Source organism: Camelina sativa, chromosome 6, assembly GCF_030686135.1.
Source record: "Camelina sativa cultivar CO46 ecotype springtype chromosome 6, ASM3068613v1".
In the NCBI taxonomy this organism is placed as follows: domain Eukaryota; kingdom Viridiplantae; phylum Streptophyta; class Magnoliopsida; order Brassicales; family Brassicaceae; genus Camelina; species Camelina sativa.
In genome coordinates, this window is record NC_141885.1 from 23,853,041 (window position 1) to 23,875,129 (window position 22,089).

Sequence of the window (22,089 nt, forward strand, 5' to 3'; positions counted from 1 at the left end):
TATATTTAATACACTTATTAAAAACTCCATACCAATAACTTTGTATTGTTGACCAAAATGATTCTTTTAATAATTATTCTTTTTTGTATTTATTTATTTTTGGTAAGTTAATAAGAGGTAGTTGATATGACTAGCAATAAATTTATTAATAGTTGACTCATATTCGTATATATGTATATATAACTAAAATTTATCAATGAGAAACACAAGTAAAACTTAAAAATGGGTTTACATCTACCGCTCGTTTTTACGTCTTATCTGCTATTAACGTTAGGGGCCAACGGAGTTATGCTTGTGAGATTCTATAACTTCTACTTTGTTTGTCAATTCTTTAAATTTGATATGAAAAAACAAAATTAATTGATCTTTCAGGATTTCGATTGTGTGGATATATACAAACAACCGGCTTTCCAACATCCAATGTTGAAGTATCACAAGATTCCGGTTTGGTGGTTAAATTTTTTCAATCATACATGAATAAATGTGGCCAACATTTTCTCTAATTAATAGAGAATAATGTTGTAATTCTTTTTTTTTTTAAACTTAATCTTGTTATTTTGTGTTATGTTATAGGAAAAATTCATTTCAAATGAAATCCATACTAGCAACGATAAATATAAAATAGATGATCAACGTTGTCCCAATGCAATGGTACCGATTTCAAGGCAAATAAATGGAAAGCGTTCATTCCGAGTATCCTGGCCAACATGTAAATCTTCTTCTTTTATCATCTTTTTATTGAAATATTCATATATACCATCCTGTATCTTATTTATAGCACAATAATTGATTATACGCAATCACATTATTTTATCTTCTTTCTAGTGTTGTGATTATAATAATACATGCAAACTTTATATATTAAAAGTGGCAACTTTTATGATTTATACAGTTTGCAACAATTGAGACCATTTTAGATGGAACCATCTATCGAGGAGCAGAGGCTTATATAAGTGTTCATAATTTGACTGTACAAAGGAATCAATACAGTAAAAATCAAATTTGGTTAGAGAATGGACCTCACAATCAACTTAATAGCATACAAGTTGGTTGGGCTGTAAGTTTTTATTTAACGTATAAACCAAAATGTGTACTTTATAACAACGTCATGCGATTTTACACAAGGAACTAAAACTTACAAATACGATCTATGTAATGAAAGTATATATTGTTGGGTTTTCTAAGCGCAAGTCAAGTCCCCATTAGTATGATATTGTCCGCTTTGGGCCGAAATGGCAAAGCCCGCACGAATTTGTTATTGGGCTCATTCCCAAAAGGCATCATACTAACTAGGTTTGGACTTGACTTGTATATTAGAAACTTTTTTTTTAATCTTCCGATGTGGAACATTGGTTTGTACCCAACAATACTCCCCCTCAAACCAAGGACCACGAACCTTAGGTCTCCCCTTCAGTGAAATCTTGTCACCATTAACTCGGTGCTTCCTTATTCGCAAGGTACCCTTCTTATTGTGTCACATTTAGGAGCTTCTCCACACTAATCATTAAGCCAATACCCATTTCTTAGGTCCATTTATTTCAACCTAGGCTCTGATACCAATTGTTGAGTTTTCTAAACCTAAGTCAAGTCCCCATTAGTATGATATTGTCCGCTTTGGGCCGAGATGGCAAAGTCCGCACAGATTTGTTATTGGGATCCTTCCCAAAAAGCCTCATACTAAGTAGGTTTGGACTTGACTTATATATTCTAAACTTCTTTTCTAATCTTCCGATGTGGGACGTTGGTTTGTACCCAACAATATATATAAAAATATATGAGCATAGATTAACTAAGAGATCCCTAAAATATGTGGAATAATTACCCACAAAAACAAGAAAATAACTAATTTATGATGATTTAATGTTTGTAAATTCATCATGAAATATTGGAGAAAAGAGTTTTAGTATACACTTTTTGTAACAAATCTTTTCATAAAATTTGAATTTTATACAGGTGCATCCAAGATTATATGGTGACAGTTCAACACGATTTACAATATATTGGACCGTGAGTAAATTAATTATTTTCTTATCTACGTTTTTTACAGCATAACTATGTTCTTTATACATGAGAGATACTCTTACATAATTGTTTACATTCAATGTTATATTTTTATTTATTAGACAGATGGCTACAAAAAAACTGGATGTTATAATACACAATGTCCTGACTTTGTTCTTGTTACTGGAAATCCTGTGATCGGAGAAGCGTATGGTAATACCTCTATTTATGGTGGTAAAGTAAGCGCACTTATTCAACCGCGAATTTTTCACGTAAAAAATTCTAACTCTATGTATGATAAATCATCTATTTGACAAGAATGTTGGAATTTTTTTATTTTTTTTGTATGATAGTTATATTAATTTCAACTATTTGAATTATGCTTCAAAATACTTGAATCCATCTTCTTTAGAATTTCTTGCAGGCTTTTTTAATATAGTTCTTTTTCATGTTTCTTATTCAAATCACATATATAATTATAAATTCTAGAGATTTAATTTAATAGTTTTTCTAATGTTTTAATATTTATTAGGATGGCTTCACTGGGAACTGGGTACTAAAAAGAGTCGATAAATTAGTGGGATACTGGCCCAAAGAATTATTTACACATTTAAACAAAGGAGCTTCTGTTTGACAAAAAAAAAAAAAAAACAAAGGAGCTTCTTTGATACGCTTTGGAGGAAAGACGTTTACCTCTCCTGATGGAGTGAGTCCTCCAATGGGAAAGGGTCATTTTCCAGTTGCAAACTTCCAGAAAAGTTCACATTTTTCGTTTATTAAAGTGAAGAATTTGAACTACCAAACCATTGATTTGGAAGCTAAGAAAACAAGACGCTACGCAGATTCTTACGAGTAGTGCCGGCTCTGACCTAAAGCCCGTAAAACAAGAGCTTTAGGCGCCAGATTATATTAGTGATTTAAGGGGCATCAATTTTCAAAAACTTGCGGTGGTACAGTGTTTGGATATGCCTTTATTTTTTTTCAGTGTTAAGAGTTCGAACTTTTGTGTAGCAGTTTTTGTAACTTTTTTTTTCTAATGTTTGTTAATGGGCAAAAAAAATTTTTTTTTGCTTTAGGCAGCAAAATTGGTTGGGCCGGCACTGCGCTTACGAGTGTTATAGACTAACGTATTGGGGATATCTTAATTTTAGTAGAGTAACCTTCTCCTTAGGAGGACCAGGTGGAAATTGTGGTACTTGATGATTAATGATTCATGTATATGTATCGACCAAAACTATATCAATTTGCAGGAGAAATAAAGTTGACCAAATTATATCCATATTACTATGTACGAAAAGTATTTAAGGTATTCAAGAAAACAAAAATTATGGACAAACGTAACAAAATTTTAAGTTTTTATTTTAAAACACAAAAGAAGACAACAACTTTACATTATACATTGTTGTGACCTATCAAAAAATCAATCAGTAGTAGCCTTCTCATTTGGAGTTTTAAGAATTTTATTTGGCCAAAAATATAAGTTGGAGAATTCGTTTACGTCATTTTCTTATGAACATTTTTGATTGCACAGAAGATCTGTTATTTGCTTCAAATATTTACAACAAAGTCATTGCAAACAATTAGGACAAGAAACAACTTGATTTATTTTTCCAAAAACCGTCATTGGACCATAACTACAAACATATCTGTTTAGCTTCTGCGGTATGGACGTCAGCTTTAACTAAAGTTCTTTGTAATACCATTTAGACTTAACTGAACCAAAATAGTCAGACCGATGTGAACCAAACTTTTCAGTTTTAGTTTTTTATTCGGTTACAAAAAACAAAACTGATAGGCAACATTTATATATGAAACTGGTTATCGGTTCGTTTTGCTTAGAATAGACCAAACGGTTAGCCGTTATCCCCTATATATTAATAGAGAAGCATTTTGTTGAAAATGTTGATGTGTCGTCGCCAGAGCGATTTGGAGATTTAATTACAATTAAGCATCTCAAGATAAACATATTTACAAAAATAAGTCTTTGATTTATTAAATGTACCATTAAAATATATAAAGAAATCTTTATATCATTATTATTTACATAAATGTCATTAGAATATATAAGGTAATGTTTCTTTCTATTAGTTTTTTAAAATGAAAGACTTCATCAACTATTAAAAAAATATATATATATATATATGGTTAATAATTTAATTATCATTTTCATAACATATTTAATGATTTAAAGTAAATTACATTTCATAAACTATTAAAAACTTATTCATCTATTTAATTTTTTGAAATACAAAACTTATTATCCAATTTTAAAACATTTGATGACTATTCAAGTACTCCTTCTGTTTCACAATAAGTGTCATTTTGACACATTTCACACAAATTAAGAAAATATTAATATATACATATATGCATTTATTTAATAAATGTTTAATAGGTTAATTTAGTCATAGATTAAGGGTAAAACTAGACAATCTAATGAAAAAGATGCATTGAAAATATAAAATAGTGCATTGAAAATGTAAAATGACACTCTTTATGAAACAAAAGGAGTCTATATTAAAAATTAATTATTACAATAATCTTAAAAATAAATAACATTATTATAATTATCACAATAATTAACATTATATTCCACATTTCACGGGTGAAATATATTTTTACACAAAATAATTAAATGTAAATTTGAATTAAAAAAAAATTATGTGTAAAATTATTATTATGACACCTTAAATTCCAAATAATAATTTTACTTGTAATAATTTTATTTGAGTCGATTTATCCCGCATATAGTGTGAGTTATTACCTAGTGTATTTTTATTCTTCTTGTAAAAGGAGAAGGTGACCATCAAAGATGATGTTCAAATCGAATTTCTTAGATGCTGGGACAAATATCCCTATATATATATTTGTTATCATATATTTGCGTTACTAAATTAGATTTTTTTTCTTACGGAGTAATAGAGTTTGAGAGCAAAGAGATTTGTCGAATACTTTACTTCTCTTATTGATCATAACAAACTTTACAAGATGTGTTATATACATCTAATTACAGTCAAGCGGACTAACCTAAACCGATATCTAATTACAATTAAATAACAAAAACCGGCTCAACTATTTCACTCCTAATACAGAGAATGTTGTATGGTGCTTTGGCTGTGTCGGAGTGCTTAGCATCAAGAGGTTGTATTGGTGATCTACGGTGTTCGATTTGTGGTCACTTTAAAGAACAATATGTCATGTAGTGTTTGAGTGTCCGGTGGCTAGACAGGCCTTTGCTCTGGGCAATGTCTCAGTTCCAAGTGGTGGTTTTTCTAGTTTTCATGTGGAGAAAAATTAGGAACATCTGCTCTTACTTCAAACTTCAAAGTAATGATACTCTGACTGAAACAAGGGTTGCCATTCCTTGGTTGATGTGGGGAATATGGAAGCACAGGAATACCTTGGTCTTTCAAGGAAAGCAGGGTAACATACAAGAACTGGTGATCAAAGCATTCGAGGATTCATCACAATGGTAAGCGGTACAGAATTTGTTTTTTTTTTTGGTAAAGAATGTTAATTCAATTGTGTAGTCCAATTGGCAAAAGAAGAGCTCTAAAATGGAGGTAAAATGGTCTAAACCACTGCAGGGTATTGTTAAATGTAATGTTGGATCCTTGTGGTACAACAACTCATATTTGTCTTGTGGTGCATAGATTGCCCGAGATGACCAAAGACAGGTTTTATTTCATGCTAGGGATGCTTTGCAGACTACAGGCTCCCAGGTTTTAGCGGCCTTACGTTGCGTCTAATGGGCTCTTGAGACTTTTTTATGGGCCTTACGTTGCATCACTAAAATTGAAGTAGCCATGGATAATATTGCCGCTATGGAGGCGATAAATCATCCGAATGATTGGCCAAGGTATTGTTATATCCTGGTTGACATTCATAAAGCTTTATCAAAGTTCTCAGGCTGGGAGTGTCATCACGTTGCGAGTTCGGCAAATAAGGTGGCTAGTACTATTGCAAAAAATGTCACGCGAGATGGAAGATTCCAGTCTCACTTAGCATTTGGAGAGCCTACTTGACTTCATGATCAAGTAAGGATCGGACCCAAGTTGACTAATTGTTTCTTTGGTCTTCTAGTTTATCTTTTCCTTGTTGCTACTCTTTTTTATTTGTTGGTGGTTCCTATCAGATGACAAAAAAGAAGAAGATAGATTTAGTTCGATAGGTAGATATATTTACAATTGGTAACCATGATTTAGGAAAATAACGAGGAGAAATGTGATATTTCTCTTCATTCTTTAAATTTTATACTATTTACATGTAATAGTATTTCCACATCATTCATCTACATTTTTCATAAAATGAGGAACAATAAAACAAAAATGTTCCTCCCCAAAATTGATGAGAAACAAATGGAACAAAAAAAAAGAAAAATAAATATTAAAAATCATTTTTTTATTTGAAAATAAATAAAAAATTATGTTTATTAATAATATTTCAATCTTATAATACAATAGTAATCATATTTCCACTGTATATTGGGAGAAAAATATTTTTGATACAAATTTCATGTTAAATAAATCTGAAGGCTTTATTTGAAAATTGTATGAATAGTAAAATAAATTTTAAAAAATGTTTTGAAAATTGTATGAATAGTAAAATAAATTTTTAAAAAATGTTTATATTATAAATGAAAACTAAAGAATATTTTCAATTACTTTTAAAATTTTATTATAAGTTAATATTAACTATCAATATTTAACATAGTATAAATAAAATTTTAATTCACAAATTACCTTAATCAAGCTGTATGTTGTTCGTAGAATCCAATCCTTTAGTTTCCATTATTACATTGCTATAACGTTGCCTACTAGTAAGATTTAAGTATCATTACGATTGTTAATCTATCAAAAAAGATTACAAGCCACTTAGCATAAAATTTGATGGACTTAAGTGAAATCAATATATTTTATTTTAGCATACTAATAATGACTTAAACTAACAGAATTAACTTTAAAATACTTTACTAATATATTGAGTTTAAGTGTTTAACAGACTTCACAGTTAATTAACTTTGGCCAAAGGATAAATTTGGAACTTTAATTAAAATTACAAAACAGATAAAAATTAAATAAAGCAAAAGATAAACTCTACGGTTAATTGTTTTATTTATTTATTTGAGGAAGTTACATAAATAGCCTCAGTATTTGTTATCTATTTCAAAAGATTCTATCGCTCTCTCCTCGTCGTTACCGTTCAGTCGAGGGAGAATTAAAAAAAAAACGAGACGAAGAGTAGACTCGGCGCCGGTGGACCAATTTGTTCAAACCATTGAGCGTTACATTATTTATAAACTTGCCCTTATCCTTTATCTATATCATGGATACACTTCCTCACCTCACAGATTCTCAAGTTCTTTTTAACCCCCCCCCCCCCCCCCCCTATAAATTTCTTCTAGGGTTTCTTCAATCCCAAATCCTCAACTCTTTTTTTTTTGGTTATCTCTTTCTCTTAAGAATAACCGAAATGAATTCAGTTCGTATGACAATGCAACATCCACGTTCTCGATTTCGTAACCTGGAAGAAGAGATCCGCTCGTATGGGGAGTTTAAGATTTACTGCTTCGGTCTCGCTATTGCATTGTGGTTCTCCGGTTGGTCTCTTCAACTTTTGTTATTCCAATTTACAGTTTTGATTTCGAAAGCTTTTGTCTTTTTTTTTTTTTTGGATCTGACTAGTTTCTCGATGACTCACAGCGCCGGTTCTTCTGATGGAGAGTATTTGCGGATCAGAAAATGTCTGGCTTGGACCAAATTCGTCCCTTCTTATTAGACCAAGTTCCAGATTTGTCCAAAGCATTGAGGTTCGTCTGGGTTTGGTTCCCCCCCCCCCCCCCCCCCCCTTATCTCCTTCTTCTTTTGGTTCTGTTTATCATCAATGGTTTATTGAACTTTTTTGTTAGGTGAAGGAGCTTGATTACTCTAAACCAGGGCTTATGCTTTATGGATTCTATGGGTCTCCTTCTTTAAGCTCTGTGGTGAACTGGTCAGAATACCGAGTGTTACCTCTCTCACAGGATATGTACAAGGCATGTTTAAGATTCTCTGTATTGTTTGAAATTGTCATTGAGATTTGATATTAAAGATTCAATCTTTTTTACTCAGAATTGATTCCATCTTTGATTGTCATTGACTTCTCTTCTTGACAATTTATTGAACTGATTTCACTTGTCTCAGAGTTGGCGATACTTTTTAAATAGAGGGACTCGTTTTAATGTCACCTATAAGGTTGAGCCACAAGGTTCTGCGGTTCAGCTTGTGGTCGAGGAAGGTTAGTAAAATATTGTAGTTTTGTCAAATGCTGATTGCTATGCTTGCCCTGTTGGTATACTATTGTCATTGAGGCTGTGATAGAGTTCGAAAATAATATGAGCACAAAGAAAAACCTAATTTCATGGAAACCACTAACCGCTGAACTTCATTCGTATATGGTAGTATATACTAAAACGTAAAGGCAAAACCCCAACTAGAAAAGGAAAATAACTTTTAAATAAACTAAGAGGATATAGAAGTCTTAATGTGAGTGATCATGAGATTTTCTGTTTGTAATTGTTGCCTTTATGGGATATATATATACTGATAATCTCAAGGCTCTCAATTCACAGGAAAGCGAGTCAGATCTCATTCGTCGTTGGACAAGACTGCTTCGTCACGGCATCTAATTCAGGGTTAGTCAAATGGAAGTTCCTACTTAAAAAAATGCATTGTGTCACAATGATCACCGTGAGTTAATTCAAGTCCTTTACAGGGAGTGGTATGATTACATTGGCGATAAGTAGGTCTTCAGATTATTATATTACTGTGGCTAACTTGAAGAGGAAGGACGTAGAGGTAATAATTACTGACTAATCAAGTAATGACTTTGGATTTAGTTTTGTTTTGCCCACTGTTTGACATGACCTGATGTTTGTTCAGGTGGAACTGACTATTGATGTTAGGGCTGTGATGTATGACACTAAACAATCATCCTACAACTGTACCTTCGGCAATGGCGAGTGCATATTCAAACTTAGTGCAATGTCCCTTGTTGGAAGTTCTATAGTCGTAACTTCACCAGGACTGAGTCAGGTATGTACTCCTAACAAAATTGTTACTGTTGCTATTATTATTATTATGACTCTTAGCTGAATGAGTGTTCCTCTCACTGCCTATGCGTCTGGGCTTAGGGAGTATCCATCGAAGATGAATGGTACATCAGCATCTCATATCAACATAGATGGGTTACATATATAATTGCCACAGGTAAAAATTTAAATCGTTTCAAAGTCAAATTTATAACTGGATTTGAGCATTGGTTAGTTTCTCTATTAAAACAAACTTGGGATCAGTTAGTTACAAGTATGATAATTGCATATACAGGTCTTGTGTTTTGCTTCATACTTGTAGCTACACAGTGCTGTGGTGGAGAGGGAGATCCAACCGACTATGATTCACCAAGAACACCTCTGCTTGCAGACAAAGATGACGATGGTTCTTTGTCTACTAATTTGGAAGGAAATGATGAGGAAGCAGGTAAGGAAAGTAGATGTGTCTGTATTATTTGTTATGATGCTCCAAGAGATTGTTTTTTCCTTCCGTGCGGCCATTGCGTCTCCTGTTTTCAGTGCGGAACAAAGTAAGTTTTTTATCCACTAATGTACAAGTTGTTGTAATGCTAATGTGTCTACCGTATTAGGGACTGATCTAACATATCAAACGTTGTGAAATGGCACAGGATAAAAAAAGCTGGTGGGAGATGTCCAATATGTAGAAAGAGAATGATGAAAGTGAAGCGAAACCATAAAGCTTAAGATCTCAAAGTAAAAGATAAAGTGAATCTATTATAATAGAGCATTAATAATAATAAATTTCTCATTTGATATTGACAAAGTAGCACTTATTTATCTGCATTAATTCGTTTCATCTCTTGACCATCATTGTGGTATCACACCATAGTCCATAGGGTAAGGCAATAAGATGGTATCTTGGTGACTAACAGAGAGTACTCCCCAACTCACAAAATTCTTTTTAATCATCTTCTTCTTCACCAATAACTATGAGACTTTGGATTAAAACAAAAATACCATGAATGAATGAATTTGTTACTCACTCATTTTTACTTAATATTGTACTTCATCCTTTTCATAATACACGATGTTTTAGAGAAGTTATTTTGTTTCATAATATAAGATGTTTTCAAACTTTGTAGACAATTTTTCATTAGTTTAATACTTTATATTATGCAGTATTGTTTATTATTGGTTGAACTTTTTAAAAGTAATTATTTCTTAATATGCATGATTTTACTCAAAATATCATATATTTTGAAATAGAGAGTATATTTTGTTACGACATGTCGATATCCATAAATATAGTAGCAGTTCCTAATAAAAGGTTTATGAAGTTACGAGGATATTCATGTAATGAGAGTTTTTTTTTTAATTTTTATTAATACAAGCCATTTAGCAAATCTAACACAATATTAAATAAATTTATTGGAAATAGTTAAATCAATAGTATATTTGAGGCCAAAAAAAAAAGAGTCAATAGTCTATTTTATTTTAGCATACTAATAAATGAGTCAAACTCTTGAGTTTTTAAAAAAAAACTTAACTTAAAAATACAAATATTGATTTTTAACTTAATAGTAATTAACTTTGTGAAAGGACAATTATGGAATAACAAAAGAAACTATTAAAATAATAAAATAGACAATTTTCTAAAACAAAAACATAATCTGAAGTTAATCATTGTGTATTTATTTATTTAAGGAAAGTTACATAAATACCCTCAGGATTTGTTATCTATTCAAAAGAGTCTTTGACAGTTTGACCTCTCGTCGTTACCGTGTAAACGACGAAGAGAAAGAAGAGACTAAGAATTGCCGCCGGTGGACCTGTTTTGCGCAAACATGTACGTTACACTAATAAACGTGTCCTTATCCTTATTTATATCATGGACACACTTCAGCACCACACAGATCCTCTCTTAGGTTCTTTATAATCCCTTTAGATTTCTTCTAGGGTTTCATCAACCTCAAATTCTCAACTCTTTATTTTTTTTTTCTGTGTTTCTCTCTTTCTCTAAGAATCACCGAAATGGAAGTTCGTATGCAAATGCAATCTCCATTTCTCGTCAGGTATCGATCTCGTAACGTGGATGGACAATTCTACTCGTGTGCTGAGATTAAGGTGTACTGCTTCGGTCTCGTCATGGTTTTGTTTATCCTCGGTTGGTTTCTTCAACCTTTTTTTTTTTTGAATTCCAGTTTACAGTTTTGATTTTGATTATATATGAATCTGACTAATTCACGATGATGTCTCACAGGGACGGTTCTTCAGATCGTGGGTGTTTACGGATCACAAAATATCTGGCTTGGACCGAATTCGTCCATTCTTGTTGAACCAAGTTCCATATTTGTCCAAAGCATTAAGGTTCGTCTGGTTTGGTCCCTCCTATAGATCTCCTTCTTCTTTTGGTTCTGTTTATCATCACGGTTTGTGCTTATTTATTGATTTTTTTTTGTTAGGTGAAGGAGCTTGATTACTCTAAACCTGCAGGGATCCAGCTTTATGGATTCTATGGGTCTCCTCCCTTGAATCATTTGGTGAATTGGTCAGAATCCCGAGTGTTACCTGTCTCACATGATTCTTACAAGGCAGGTTTAAGATTATATGCACTCTGGAAACTGTCATTGAGAATTGAAATCAAAGATTCAATCTCTTTACCTATTTTTTACTCATGGTTAGCTTTGATTGTCATTGGATTCTCTTTTTGACAATTTATTGAACTGGTTCTCTCAGGGTTGGCCATATTACTTTAACCGAGGGACTTTCCTGAATATTACCTATACCGTAAAACCAGAAGGTTCAGCGGTCGAGCTTGTGGTCGAGGAAGGTTAGTAAATATTGTAGTTATTTCATATGCTGATTGCTGTGCTTTGCTGTTTGGTTTACCATTGTCAGTAAGGCTGTGATAGAGTTTTAGAAAGAAAAAAACCATGAACACAAAGAAAAACCTAAATTGATGAAAACCACTTAATCGCTGAACATCATATTCGTATATAGTAATAAAAGGATATAGAAGTCTTAATGTGAGTGAGATTTTATGTTTGTATTTGTTGCCTTTATGTGATATAATACTGATAATGTCAAGGCTCTCAATTCACAGGATCGCAAGGCATCTCTCCTTCATCGTTGAACGAGATTACATTTCATCGTGACTTCGCTTGGTCATGGAATCTAATTCATGGTTAGTCAAATGAAAGTTCCTACTTAAAAATGCATTGTGCTACCCATGAGTTAATAGAATATTCCTTTACAGGGAGTGGTATGATTCAATTGGAGATAAGTAAGTCTTCAGGTTATTATCTTGCTGTGGCTAACTTGAAGAAGAGTAAGGACGTAGAGGTAAATAATTACTGATCAAGTAATGACTTTGGATTAGATTTTTTTGGTTTCCCGCACCGTTCATTGTTTTACTTGCAACCTGATGTTTGTTTGTTCAGGTGGAACTGACTATTGATGTGAGGGCTGTCTTGTATGATACTAAACAATCATTATACAACTGTACCTTCAGCAATGGCGAGTGCACATTCAAACTCAATGCAATGTCCCTTGCTGGAAAGTCTGTTGTCGTAACTTCACCAGCACCGAGTCAGGTATGTACTCGTAATACAAAACACCAACACTATTATTATTATTATGACTCTTAGCTGAATGAGTGTTCATCTCACTGTCTCTACCTCTCTGGGTTTATAGGGAGTATCCATCGACGATGAATGGTGCATCAGCGTCTCATATGAACATAGATGGATTGCATATGTAACTTGCACAGGTAAACTTTTCAAATGTTTCAAAAGTCAGTTCATTATTGGATTTGATCATTGGTTAGTTTTCTCTTATTAAAACAAACTTGGGATCAGTTACATGTATCATATAAATGCATATGCAGGTCTGGTGATTTGGTTCATGCTTGTAGCTACACAGTGTTGTGGTGGAGAGGGACATCTAACCGAAAATAATGATTCAGCAAGAACACCTCTACTTGCAGACAAAGTTGATGATTATAAGTTGGTGTACTCGATATGGGATCGAAACACCATTAGTATTTTTGTGTAGTGTCGTTGCTTATTCTTTTTTAATTATTGAATAGTAGTTCTTAAAGCTTTACGAGGATAATTTTCATGTTCATAATTCTATTACAATGAGTGTATATGATATTTTCTTAAAGCAATTTCTTCTATATAGCTGATTTTTTTTTTTCTGTCTAAAGTAACAAAAATTTCCAAAATCTCTAGTCTCTGTCATATACTATTTCTAACCAAAAAAAGGAAGAACACTATCCGAGTCAGTAGTTTCTTCGACACACGATGTTTATAGGGAAGTGAGCTTCCACGTCAACAAGATAAAACATCTCTTCGGGAATATATATACATAGGGAAACAAATCTTGTGGTCAAAGTTTCCATACACATAGCTTCTTTTCTCTACACTCACCTCCCATTACAATCCCCAAACTCCTTCATCTATAGAACCGTCCGATTCACTTACTTTGACCATCTTCTCTTCATCGGACCACTCACAGTCCACAAACATATTTCAAATCACGACCCTCACTCACTCCATATATAATAATCCACCTTCCTCTGCTCCACACACTCTCTCTCAAAACCCTAAATGGCAGAAACAGGAGTTGTGGCGGTGTACGGCGAACTAGCCATGACCGAAACAACGAAGCAGAAATCTCCCTTCTCCGTCAAGGTAGGTCTCGCTCAGATGCTCCGAGGCGGTGTTATCATGGACGTCGTCAACGCAGAACAAGCTCGAATCGCTGAAGAAGCAGGCGCCTGCGCCGTCATGGCTCTTGAACGTGTTCCTGCTGATATCAGAGCTCAAGGCGGTGTTGCTCGTATGAGTGACCCGGAGATGATCAAGGAGATTAAAAACGCGGTTACGATTCCGGTGATGGCTAAAGCAAGAATCGGCCATTTCGTCGAAGCTCAGATCCTGGAGGCAATCGGAGTTGATTACGTCGACGAGAGTGAAGTACTCACTCTGGCCGACGAAGACAATCACATCAACAAGCATAACTTCAAGATCCCTTTTGTTTGTGGTTGTAGGAACCTCGGTGAAGCTTTAAGGCGGATCCGTGAAGGAGCCGCCATGATTAGAACCAAAGGTGAGGCTGGAACTGGAAACGTTGTTGAAGCCGTTAGGCACGTGAGGAGTGTGAACGGAGCTATTCGTTTGCTTCGTAACATGGACGACGACGAGGTTTTCACTTTTGCTAAAAAGATCGCTGCGCCGTATGATTTAGTTGTGCAGACGAAGGAGCTTGGGAGGTTACCGGTGGTTCAGTTCGCTGCCGGAGGAGTGGCGACGCCGGCTGACGCGGCGCTGATGATGCAGTTGGGGTGTGACGGGGTGTTTGTTGGGTCGGGTGTTTTCAAGAGTGGAGATCCGGTGAAGAGGGCTAAGGCGATTGTTCAGGCGGTTACGAATTATAGAGATGCGGCGGTGTTGGCGGAGGTGAGCTGTGGGTTGGGTGAAGCAATGGTTGGTCTTAATTTGGATGATAAGGTTGAGAGGTTCGCTAGCCGCTCTGAGTAAACCAATCAGATGTCACATGTTTTTAATTTTTATTTTTATTAAAAGGTTTTTATGAAAATTAAAATATTCTGTTTGTAAGAGAAATTGGTTGTCTTATTTCATGAAATTAAACTTTGTGGCAACTTTAAATATTATTTGGCTTTTGTAAGGTTTTTTTTTTAAAAGTGCGTTTCAGCCACAAAAGTATAAACGATAAAAAATGCGACTACGTACGTTATTTGCCATTGGGGTTGGCATAAACCGTTGAAGAGTCACGGGTGACATGTAGATTTTACTGGACTATTCGGCATGACAGAACCCATCATCATCTAATTTAGCATAATAGGGAGGTTTCACCCTATATTATTGATTAGAAATTTTTTGCTACCAATCTTTGAAATTTTGCTTACAAATTTAGGATTTTAATTCATATTTGATGATGGAGACTAAAGTTAAAGTGTTTGATCACAAAACAAAATTCATGTTTTGTAAAAAGAGTTCACCTTCGGATATGTAGTAGATTCTAGATGCGTCTTCTGAGGAGATGTGTTTCTTCTCACCGGAAGCCGAGATTTCCACCCGATCGCTGAAATCATAATAACCCATATTGATTCTCAAGAGCTGAATGAATATTTCTTTCAATCGAATTAAGATTGAGATCTTCAGGGACTATGCAATCCTCGACGTACCAAAAGAGGTATGTGACACTAGCCGCCCCTTCACAAAACGTATAACGCAAAACAAATTACATTAGAATTATTGATCGGATCCATTAACCATTAGTTTATAATTATATGACAGATCGACTCGATCAAGAAATATAGATAGAAATAGAGAGAGATCTTACTAGAAATTTTTTGTTCATGGTTTCCACAGAGATGATCACAATTGAATTGAAAAACACAAAAGCAAATTAGGGCTTTTGATCGGGTTAATCATTGTTTTTGTCTGGGGATAAGAGGGTTAGATCTGTCATGTTTTTCAGCCGTTGGATCTCAAGCATAAAACGTGTTAGATCTATGTTATGTTTTCAGCCGTTGGATGCGTCAAGGTAAACAATTTTATTGCTGAATTGACAATCCATCCAATCGCACCTAGAGAGGGTCTTCCGGTAAACCAAAGTCGGTCCTTAGATTTACTGTAGTGACTGTTTACACTGACCGGTTTTATCAAATCAATCCCGGTTAGTAGAATCAGTATATTAGAAAATGTAAACATGAGAATTTGAATACTTTATAACCAGTTATTTTAAGTTTTTTTTTTTAATTATAGTGCACGGTTTATTACATATCATTTGGTAACGGATGTAACAAGTACATAGGACTATATATTATAGATTGTACTTGGGGTGTATAATTATCAGTAATCATTTACTTGATAATAGTGAATCGACTTGGTTCTTTCCAGAAGGACCGTTTTGCCTGATGAGAAGACGGTATTCGTCGAACCTGATTGGTTTATAAAGAGCGGGTCGGCTTTCGGTTAATAGTTCTTCGACTGGTCCAATCGGTATATCACTTCTTGGGTTGTAGAAGAATGCCAAAGAGACTCGATCCATACCAGGATTAACGATCACCTGATGTTCCACGCTTTTGTAAATTCCATTGCTAAGTATCTACAAGTTGACCCAAACATTATTATATATTGGTTAGTATTCTTATCGGATTCCATTTCAAGATATTAGATGAAATATCACATAATACTAAGATGGCAAGATTATATGATTTTTTGCCAAAATACTAAAACAGAGCTAATCTTTTAAAAAGACATATAATTCTCCGATCGGCACATTTGTAAACCACCTATACCTTAGCTAAAATTTTGTAAAATCCAATTGATTTAGCTCCAACCACAGATTTGGAGGCTCTAAAATCAAATGTTTTCTATATATGTACCAGTTATGATTTTAATATTTTAGATGTAAAAAGAACAGAAAATCTCTAAAACCATAAAATAGTAGTTTTAGACAAGGAAAACAAAAAACACAACAAAGCAAACCAAATACCTGAATCTGATCTCCCATATTGACGACCAAAGCATTGGGAACTGATTTGACGGTGACCCAGCCATCACCACGACGGACCTGGAGGCCAGAAACCTTCTCGTCCGGGAGGAGAATGGTGATGCCACCAGGGTCAGAATGGGAAGAGAGACCTAACGTGAGATGTGGCTGAGGGCATTTTGGGTAGAAGTTTGTCCTGAGAGATGCACCGACTTTGTCTTCTCCTCCTAAGGCCTTCATCAGACAATTTGGTTCCAAACCTAAACTCTCTGAGAGCGTCTCTACCAGCCTCTCGCACAGTTTTTTCACTTCTTCTCCATACTCTTCGATAAACTCTCTGCACATTAGTTTTCCCTCAAAATGTTAATTAATTACAATGATCTATATTGAACAACTATATGTGAGATCCGTTTATTACAATTTTTTTTTTGTGAAGTAACCATCAGTAAATATTAACATCTAGGTTATAAATAGCACAATATTATATTTACATACTATTGTTTTCTTTTTTTGTCCGATCTGTCAATTATGTTATCTATACGCAATACAAAGAAAAGTCATGTTTCACGTGGGTATTAACGACCACATGTAACGTGTTCACACATTAGACACGTGCCTAAATAAACATTTCGACCAAACGGCCATGTGTGTACGTTTATGCAAGCTGTACTTCCACATAATTCAGATGCTTGAACACCCTAAAAATATAAACACACACAAGCAACGTGTCCCCATGCAAAACATTCACATTCACTTAGTAAAAACTCTTTGTTTTAGTAAAGGGTTTCGTTAGAAACTACTGTATATACACTTAGGAATAGAAAAAATACTAGCAAACCTAAACCGTATATTAATACGTAATATAAAGAAAAATCAGGTCATAAACGTTTACATAGTCGCATAAATCAGGTCATAAAATCATGTACCTGATCTTAGTGGGGTGAGATGGCCACTTGGAGGGGTTTCTTATGGAAGAAGGCAAGTAATTAAGGTAGAAATAATCACTCCAATCTAATTTAGCATCTTTCACAACCCCAAGGCGGCTTCCATAACCTTCGTACGTGTCCGGTGAGTTTGCGAACTTCCTTTTCTCGTCTATCGGTAGCTCGAAGAACTCACGCCACGCTCCTCTCACTTTCTCCATCAGCGCATGATTCACACCATGGTTCACCATTTGGAAGAAACCCCACTCCTCACACGCCTTCCTTACGAGCATCAGCCCCTCTGGCTTCCCCCAAACGTCGCCCATGTCTAGCACGGGGATCTCCATCTCAGCATCGGATTGGGCAGAGTTCAGGACGGGTCTCTGATGAGAAGGTTTCACATACCGGCTTGGTACGGTTGTTACGCCGGTTTGGGACAAGGCTTGCACGGAAACAATCGGCTCAGGCCAGTATGCAGCCATTTTGTGAATTATTTTGGAATTTAGATAAGGTATACTCAAGGGAGAGAGAGATAAGGGGAATGAAAGTTTTAGATGCTGGAAGAAGCAGGGACAAGTAAGGGATATAAATAGAGATTTTAAAATAAATAAATAGAAATGAAACGTGAGACAATTAATGATACGATCCATATTCTTTTATTCCAGCCTCTTTTTCTATTGAATTTCGAGGTCGACTTAGTAAAGTTTGCATGCTGAGCTAAGTTGGATGATAAACATTAATAAGACACGTTTTAAAAAGAGTTGTGGATAAATGTCGACAATATTGTTTTTTTGTGTCTTCAATGACTTTTGAAGTGATGAGATAGGGAAATAATTTCGGCGCCGTGCGACGGCTTGCATCACAAAAAGTAATAGACAATTTGTCTTCACAAAAACTTATTATACAATTTGTGGTAATTTATGTAAAAGACAATATTATGATTTAGTACAATAACTTTTGCATCTTATCAAATAAGGTTTTGAGAATCTGTTGTAGATTGATAGACTTAAATTATACCTAATAAAAAAAAACTGATTATCGGTGGAGGTCATTCCAACATTTGGAACACCAATCATAGAATGCCAACATTGAACAAAACCAGCCAACCCCATATTTAGTGATTGCTTCATGTTCATTGTAATTTCTATAGTCGAGATCATCATGCATGTGATGCATTATTTAATCTAAATTATTGTTTTGATTGGTAAACCACAAAAGGAAAAACTATTTATATATATACCAGATTTTGTTTTGAAATTAGTGGTTTCATTATAGTGGTTGAACGTCTTTTAACTGTTATAGAATAGTTGAATGATTGAAAGCGGAACCATACTGGTTGAATTACGTAATGAAATTTCCAAAAATAATCATGAAATACTCAAACTTATATAATTGGTTAGTTATACTCTCAACACGTCCATATAGTATATATATATAACAAATCTTCTACAAACATGTTTACAAAAAAAAGAATTACTGATATATATATATATATATATGTATATATATATACACCATATATTAAAAAAAATCTAACTTTATATATTTACATTTTTTTCTTCCGTAGAATGGTAGTATGAGGCAATAACATAATATCGTTTTTCTTATATGAGTGATAACACATCTGTTAATCTATAAAAAAAACATAGCAGAACTCAATTCTACGTGCTGCTTACGAGGTTGATCGGATGAGAGCTTGTTTCATAACATGGACTGAAAAATAAAAGTTTGACATAGTGAATCATACATCTCAAGACCTCTGTGAGAGCGCAGCCACTTGTAAAGTATATTAGCCTCTTTTATTGATCAATACAAATTGCATTTTTAAAAGGAAATTTAAACACTTCCTCAACCATATATCTTTAGTTATTGTCGGACAAAATTTTCGTTCATTGGAATATTTAATTTATTATTGATAATAATAACGGCCGGGACCATATCGTCTATAGAATACGCAATGTATATTTATGCTTATGCATCACATGTTTTAATTAAAATCGACTAGAGAATGAGATATACAGTAAATGTCTCACCGGGTAAATTGGGGCTGAATATTTGTGATTTAAGGGTTTCAGATCGGTTGAATCATGCATTCTACAACGTTGTAAGCGCTTAAATTATACAGTATCAATGAAGACTATAATTATTTTAATTAAAAAATGGTATAATATCAAGTGAAAAAGCACCACAAATTTTTAAATAGGTTTTATGATTTTTTTTAAATAGCTACATAATATAATATTTTCCAAGTTGACGCTTGAGTTCTACAGTTTTGCGCTGAAATGAGTAAAAAATATTGTGCAAGTATAAAAATCCAATATTATCTTATATTTATTTCTTCATCTTCAAGATAGATCGGGATGTGTTAAAATCATATACTAGATGATCGTGATACAAAGAAATTGTCCGCCCAATATGTTGAATAGTCATTCACCCCTTTACGAAAAAAGAAAAAAAAAAATCGATCGGAACATCAATGTATATTGTATGATAATTAACAAAAGGATTGAACATCTAACTCGTTGATTGTCTTGAGGACAACAGCTACGTTGCCAAAAGGTAATAATTAAGAGAGAAAAAAAACAATTGCTACACGTGGGCTACGGTATGGGATGCATTCATTTTACAGCTACCAAACACACATGTGAAAAAAACTACGTGCGTTGACAATTTGCAATTTATACGCGAATTACAAAATTATTTGGGAAGTCTGTATTCTCTCTTTGAAATAAATCTTTTCGTCCCTAAAGCTTCACTTCAAAATTCCTAAGCTTTTTGCAACAAAAAAATATATTGAAAAAGTTGTGCAACACATGAGTCATGACTTCGTAGCAGCCTAGTAGGTGTGAGTACTAAAAACATGATTATTGGTTAAATTAAAATGTAAAATATTACATATATAGTATATTTGGGATCCAGAGTGGATACCCTAGATATTATATTATACGTCTTACATATATGTTCTAATGTTTCATATAATTGCATGGATTGAGTACGGTGAGAAAAAAATCATCAAACACATATTTTTTCAAATCATAGTCAATCAAGTGGTTCATTCCAAAGATAAAGGTAAACGAAGCAGACAAAGATTTTCCCAGCCCTGATTTAGGTAGACCTTGGTTACTTCTTTAGAGAGTTGCGGTTTTTAGAGGTTACTAGTTTTTACCCAAAGCTCTGTTCTTACGTGAGACTCAGATTGCCAATTTGTATGTTATACGTCGTGACGAATTGGCCCAATTATGTAGAATGGGTTTGGGCTGCCTACCCATGATAAACCTTAGTCAAAATCAGTTTGGCATGTTGATGCTTTAAAAAATGCGAAATTGGCCTACCATATAATAACATCTATGAAGTATGATGATCATAGGATATTATTAGTTGATGACAAATTCCACGTGTAATCCAATAATTGGTTCTTTATGAATGAAGAATCATCCCAACAATGTTGATAACCATCAAAGGGTAATTTTACACGTGCAGGAATTTAGGAAACGAGAGGAGATTCTAGAGAAGTTACATATTATCGTGCTCAAAAACGTTAGCTAAAATTTTGTTGAAAAAGGGAACAAAAAAAAATCTAAAGAAAAAGCTGAAATAGAAAACTTGGGAATGAAGCTAAGGATATGACTGGTCGCCGAGGATTAAGAACCACACAGTGTTAATATTTTAATTTGCAAAAGTGTGTATACAAAAACCGAAACTTCTCGCAGTGGCGTTGGTGATGAAACGTCAACGCAATATTATCGTCACATCCCCATTCAGTTCCTCATTATATAATATGAATATGAAAAGCAGTCAAGGCTTTAAACATAAACTACCCCCACATAAAAGGAACATTTTAATTTTGTTTTCATTTATAAAATAAAATTTTAGATTTGTTTTTAATTTATCATGAATAAAAAATATCATTAATATGTTTTCAAATTTTGTTTCAAGTCACTCACAAATATAAGATACCAGACTTTTTTTTTATTCATAGAATTCAACTAAGTGATTTCTATCCTTTTCTAAATTTTAGAAGTCCTTAAAAAATCATAAATGTTTTTAAAACACTTTAAAGTTATTTTTGAAGATGTTGAAAATGGTAGAATATGCCCTTTTTTATTCAACGTACAAATTTTGAAGTATTCTGAAAGTAATATATACATATAATAATTTTCTTAGACAATATATATATATATATATTACAAGAAGTTTAATCGAAAATGATAGTTTCTTCGTTTATAATAGAAAAAATGAGCCATCAACTTAGCAATTTCAAGGAGATTTTGCAGACGAAAAAAATTCATCGGTTCTCTCTTTTGGAATAGATTAATTGAGATTAAGGTCCACTAGCTGATTGTGGACTGAGAGACGTGAGAATCCACACATACATCCAGAACATTATTAAGTGATATGATATTGTGGAACTCTGTGAACTGATCAAATTTCTAATGGTTGCAATGAAAGCATCCTTTCGAGAGTGACGATATATATATTATGTAAACAATCATTTATTTTAACAAATCATTGTGATTTCAACATTACAAGACGCGTCATCTTAATTATTTTCGTAACATGTTATTGTTTTTATAGATGTTTAATTTGTTA

At 33.7% G+C, this 22,089-nt stretch overlaps 4 protein-coding genes, 1 long non-coding RNA gene and 2 pseudogenes across 7 annotated transcripts in view; 4 read left to right on the plus strand and 3 right to left on the minus strand.

Annotated features, from left to right (window-relative positions):
- Positions 1–22,089, minus strand: part of LOC104792615 (vacuolar cation/proton exchanger 1) — a 44,620-nt gene that overhangs the window by 19,549 nt on the left and 2,982 nt on the right. The gene's annotated exons all lie outside the window — the stretch shown is intronic.
- On the plus strand, positions 223–3,201 carry LOC104699295 (protein neprosin-like; annotated as a pseudogene).
- LOC104792618 (E3 ubiquitin-protein ligase APD4-like) lies at positions 7,193–9,867 on the plus strand. 2 transcript variants are annotated; one of them, XM_010518807.3, is made up of 10 exons: positions 7,193–7,600; positions 7,704–7,810; positions 7,910–8,035; positions 8,184–8,277; positions 8,612–8,674; positions 8,755–8,837; positions 8,922–9,074; positions 9,173–9,248; positions 9,366–9,621; positions 9,721–9,867. In XM_010518807.3, exons 1-10 carry the CDS (start codon positions 7,327–7,329, stop codon positions 9,794–9,796), a joined length of 1,308 nt encoding a protein of 435 aa, XP_010517109.2. In that variant the 5' UTR covers positions 7,193–7,326; the 3' UTR covers positions 9,797–9,867. The 2 variants fall into 2 exon arrangements, with proteins under 2 accessions (XP_010517109.2, XP_087309891.1); XM_087453765.1 differs by having other exon boundaries at positions 7,208–7,600; positions 8,597–8,674.
- LOC104792619 (E3 ubiquitin-protein ligase APD1-like) lies at positions 10,812–13,245 on the plus strand. The gene is made up of 10 exons (XM_010518808.3): positions 10,812–10,898; positions 11,074–11,216; positions 11,313–11,419; positions 11,515–11,643; positions 11,789–11,882; positions 12,156–12,236; positions 12,309–12,394; positions 12,493–12,645; positions 12,746–12,821; positions 12,939–13,245. Exons 2-10 carry the CDS (start codon positions 11,084–11,086, stop codon positions 13,103–13,105), a joined length of 1,026 nt encoding a protein of 341 aa, XP_010517110.2. The 5' UTR covers positions 10,812–10,898; positions 11,074–11,083; the 3' UTR covers positions 13,106–13,245.
- Positions 13,221–14,743, plus strand: LOC104792621 (pyridoxal 5'-phosphate synthase subunit PDX1.1 pseudogene; annotated as a pseudogene). The gene has a single exon (XR_015559411.1). The product of XR_015559411.1 is annotated as a pyridoxal 5'-phosphate synthase subunit PDX1.1 pseudogene (transcript).
- Positions 14,908–15,730, minus strand: LOC147942948 (uncharacterized). The gene is made up of 2 exons (XR_015559412.1): positions 15,422–15,730; positions 14,908–15,291 (listed from the first exon to the last, which is right to left on the minus strand). It is a non-coding gene; the product is annotated as an uncharacterized LOC147942948 (long non-coding RNA).
- Positions 15,818–18,222, minus strand: LOC104792622 (jasmonate-induced oxygenase 4). The gene is made up of 3 exons (XM_010518810.2): positions 17,503–18,222; positions 16,580–16,913; positions 15,818–16,189 (listed from the first exon to the last, which is right to left on the minus strand). The coding sequence occupies exons 1-3, from the start codon at positions 18,147–18,149 to the stop codon at positions 15,941–15,943; spliced, it is 1,230 nt and encodes a 409-aa protein (XP_010517112.2). The 5' UTR covers positions 18,150–18,222; the 3' UTR covers positions 15,818–15,940.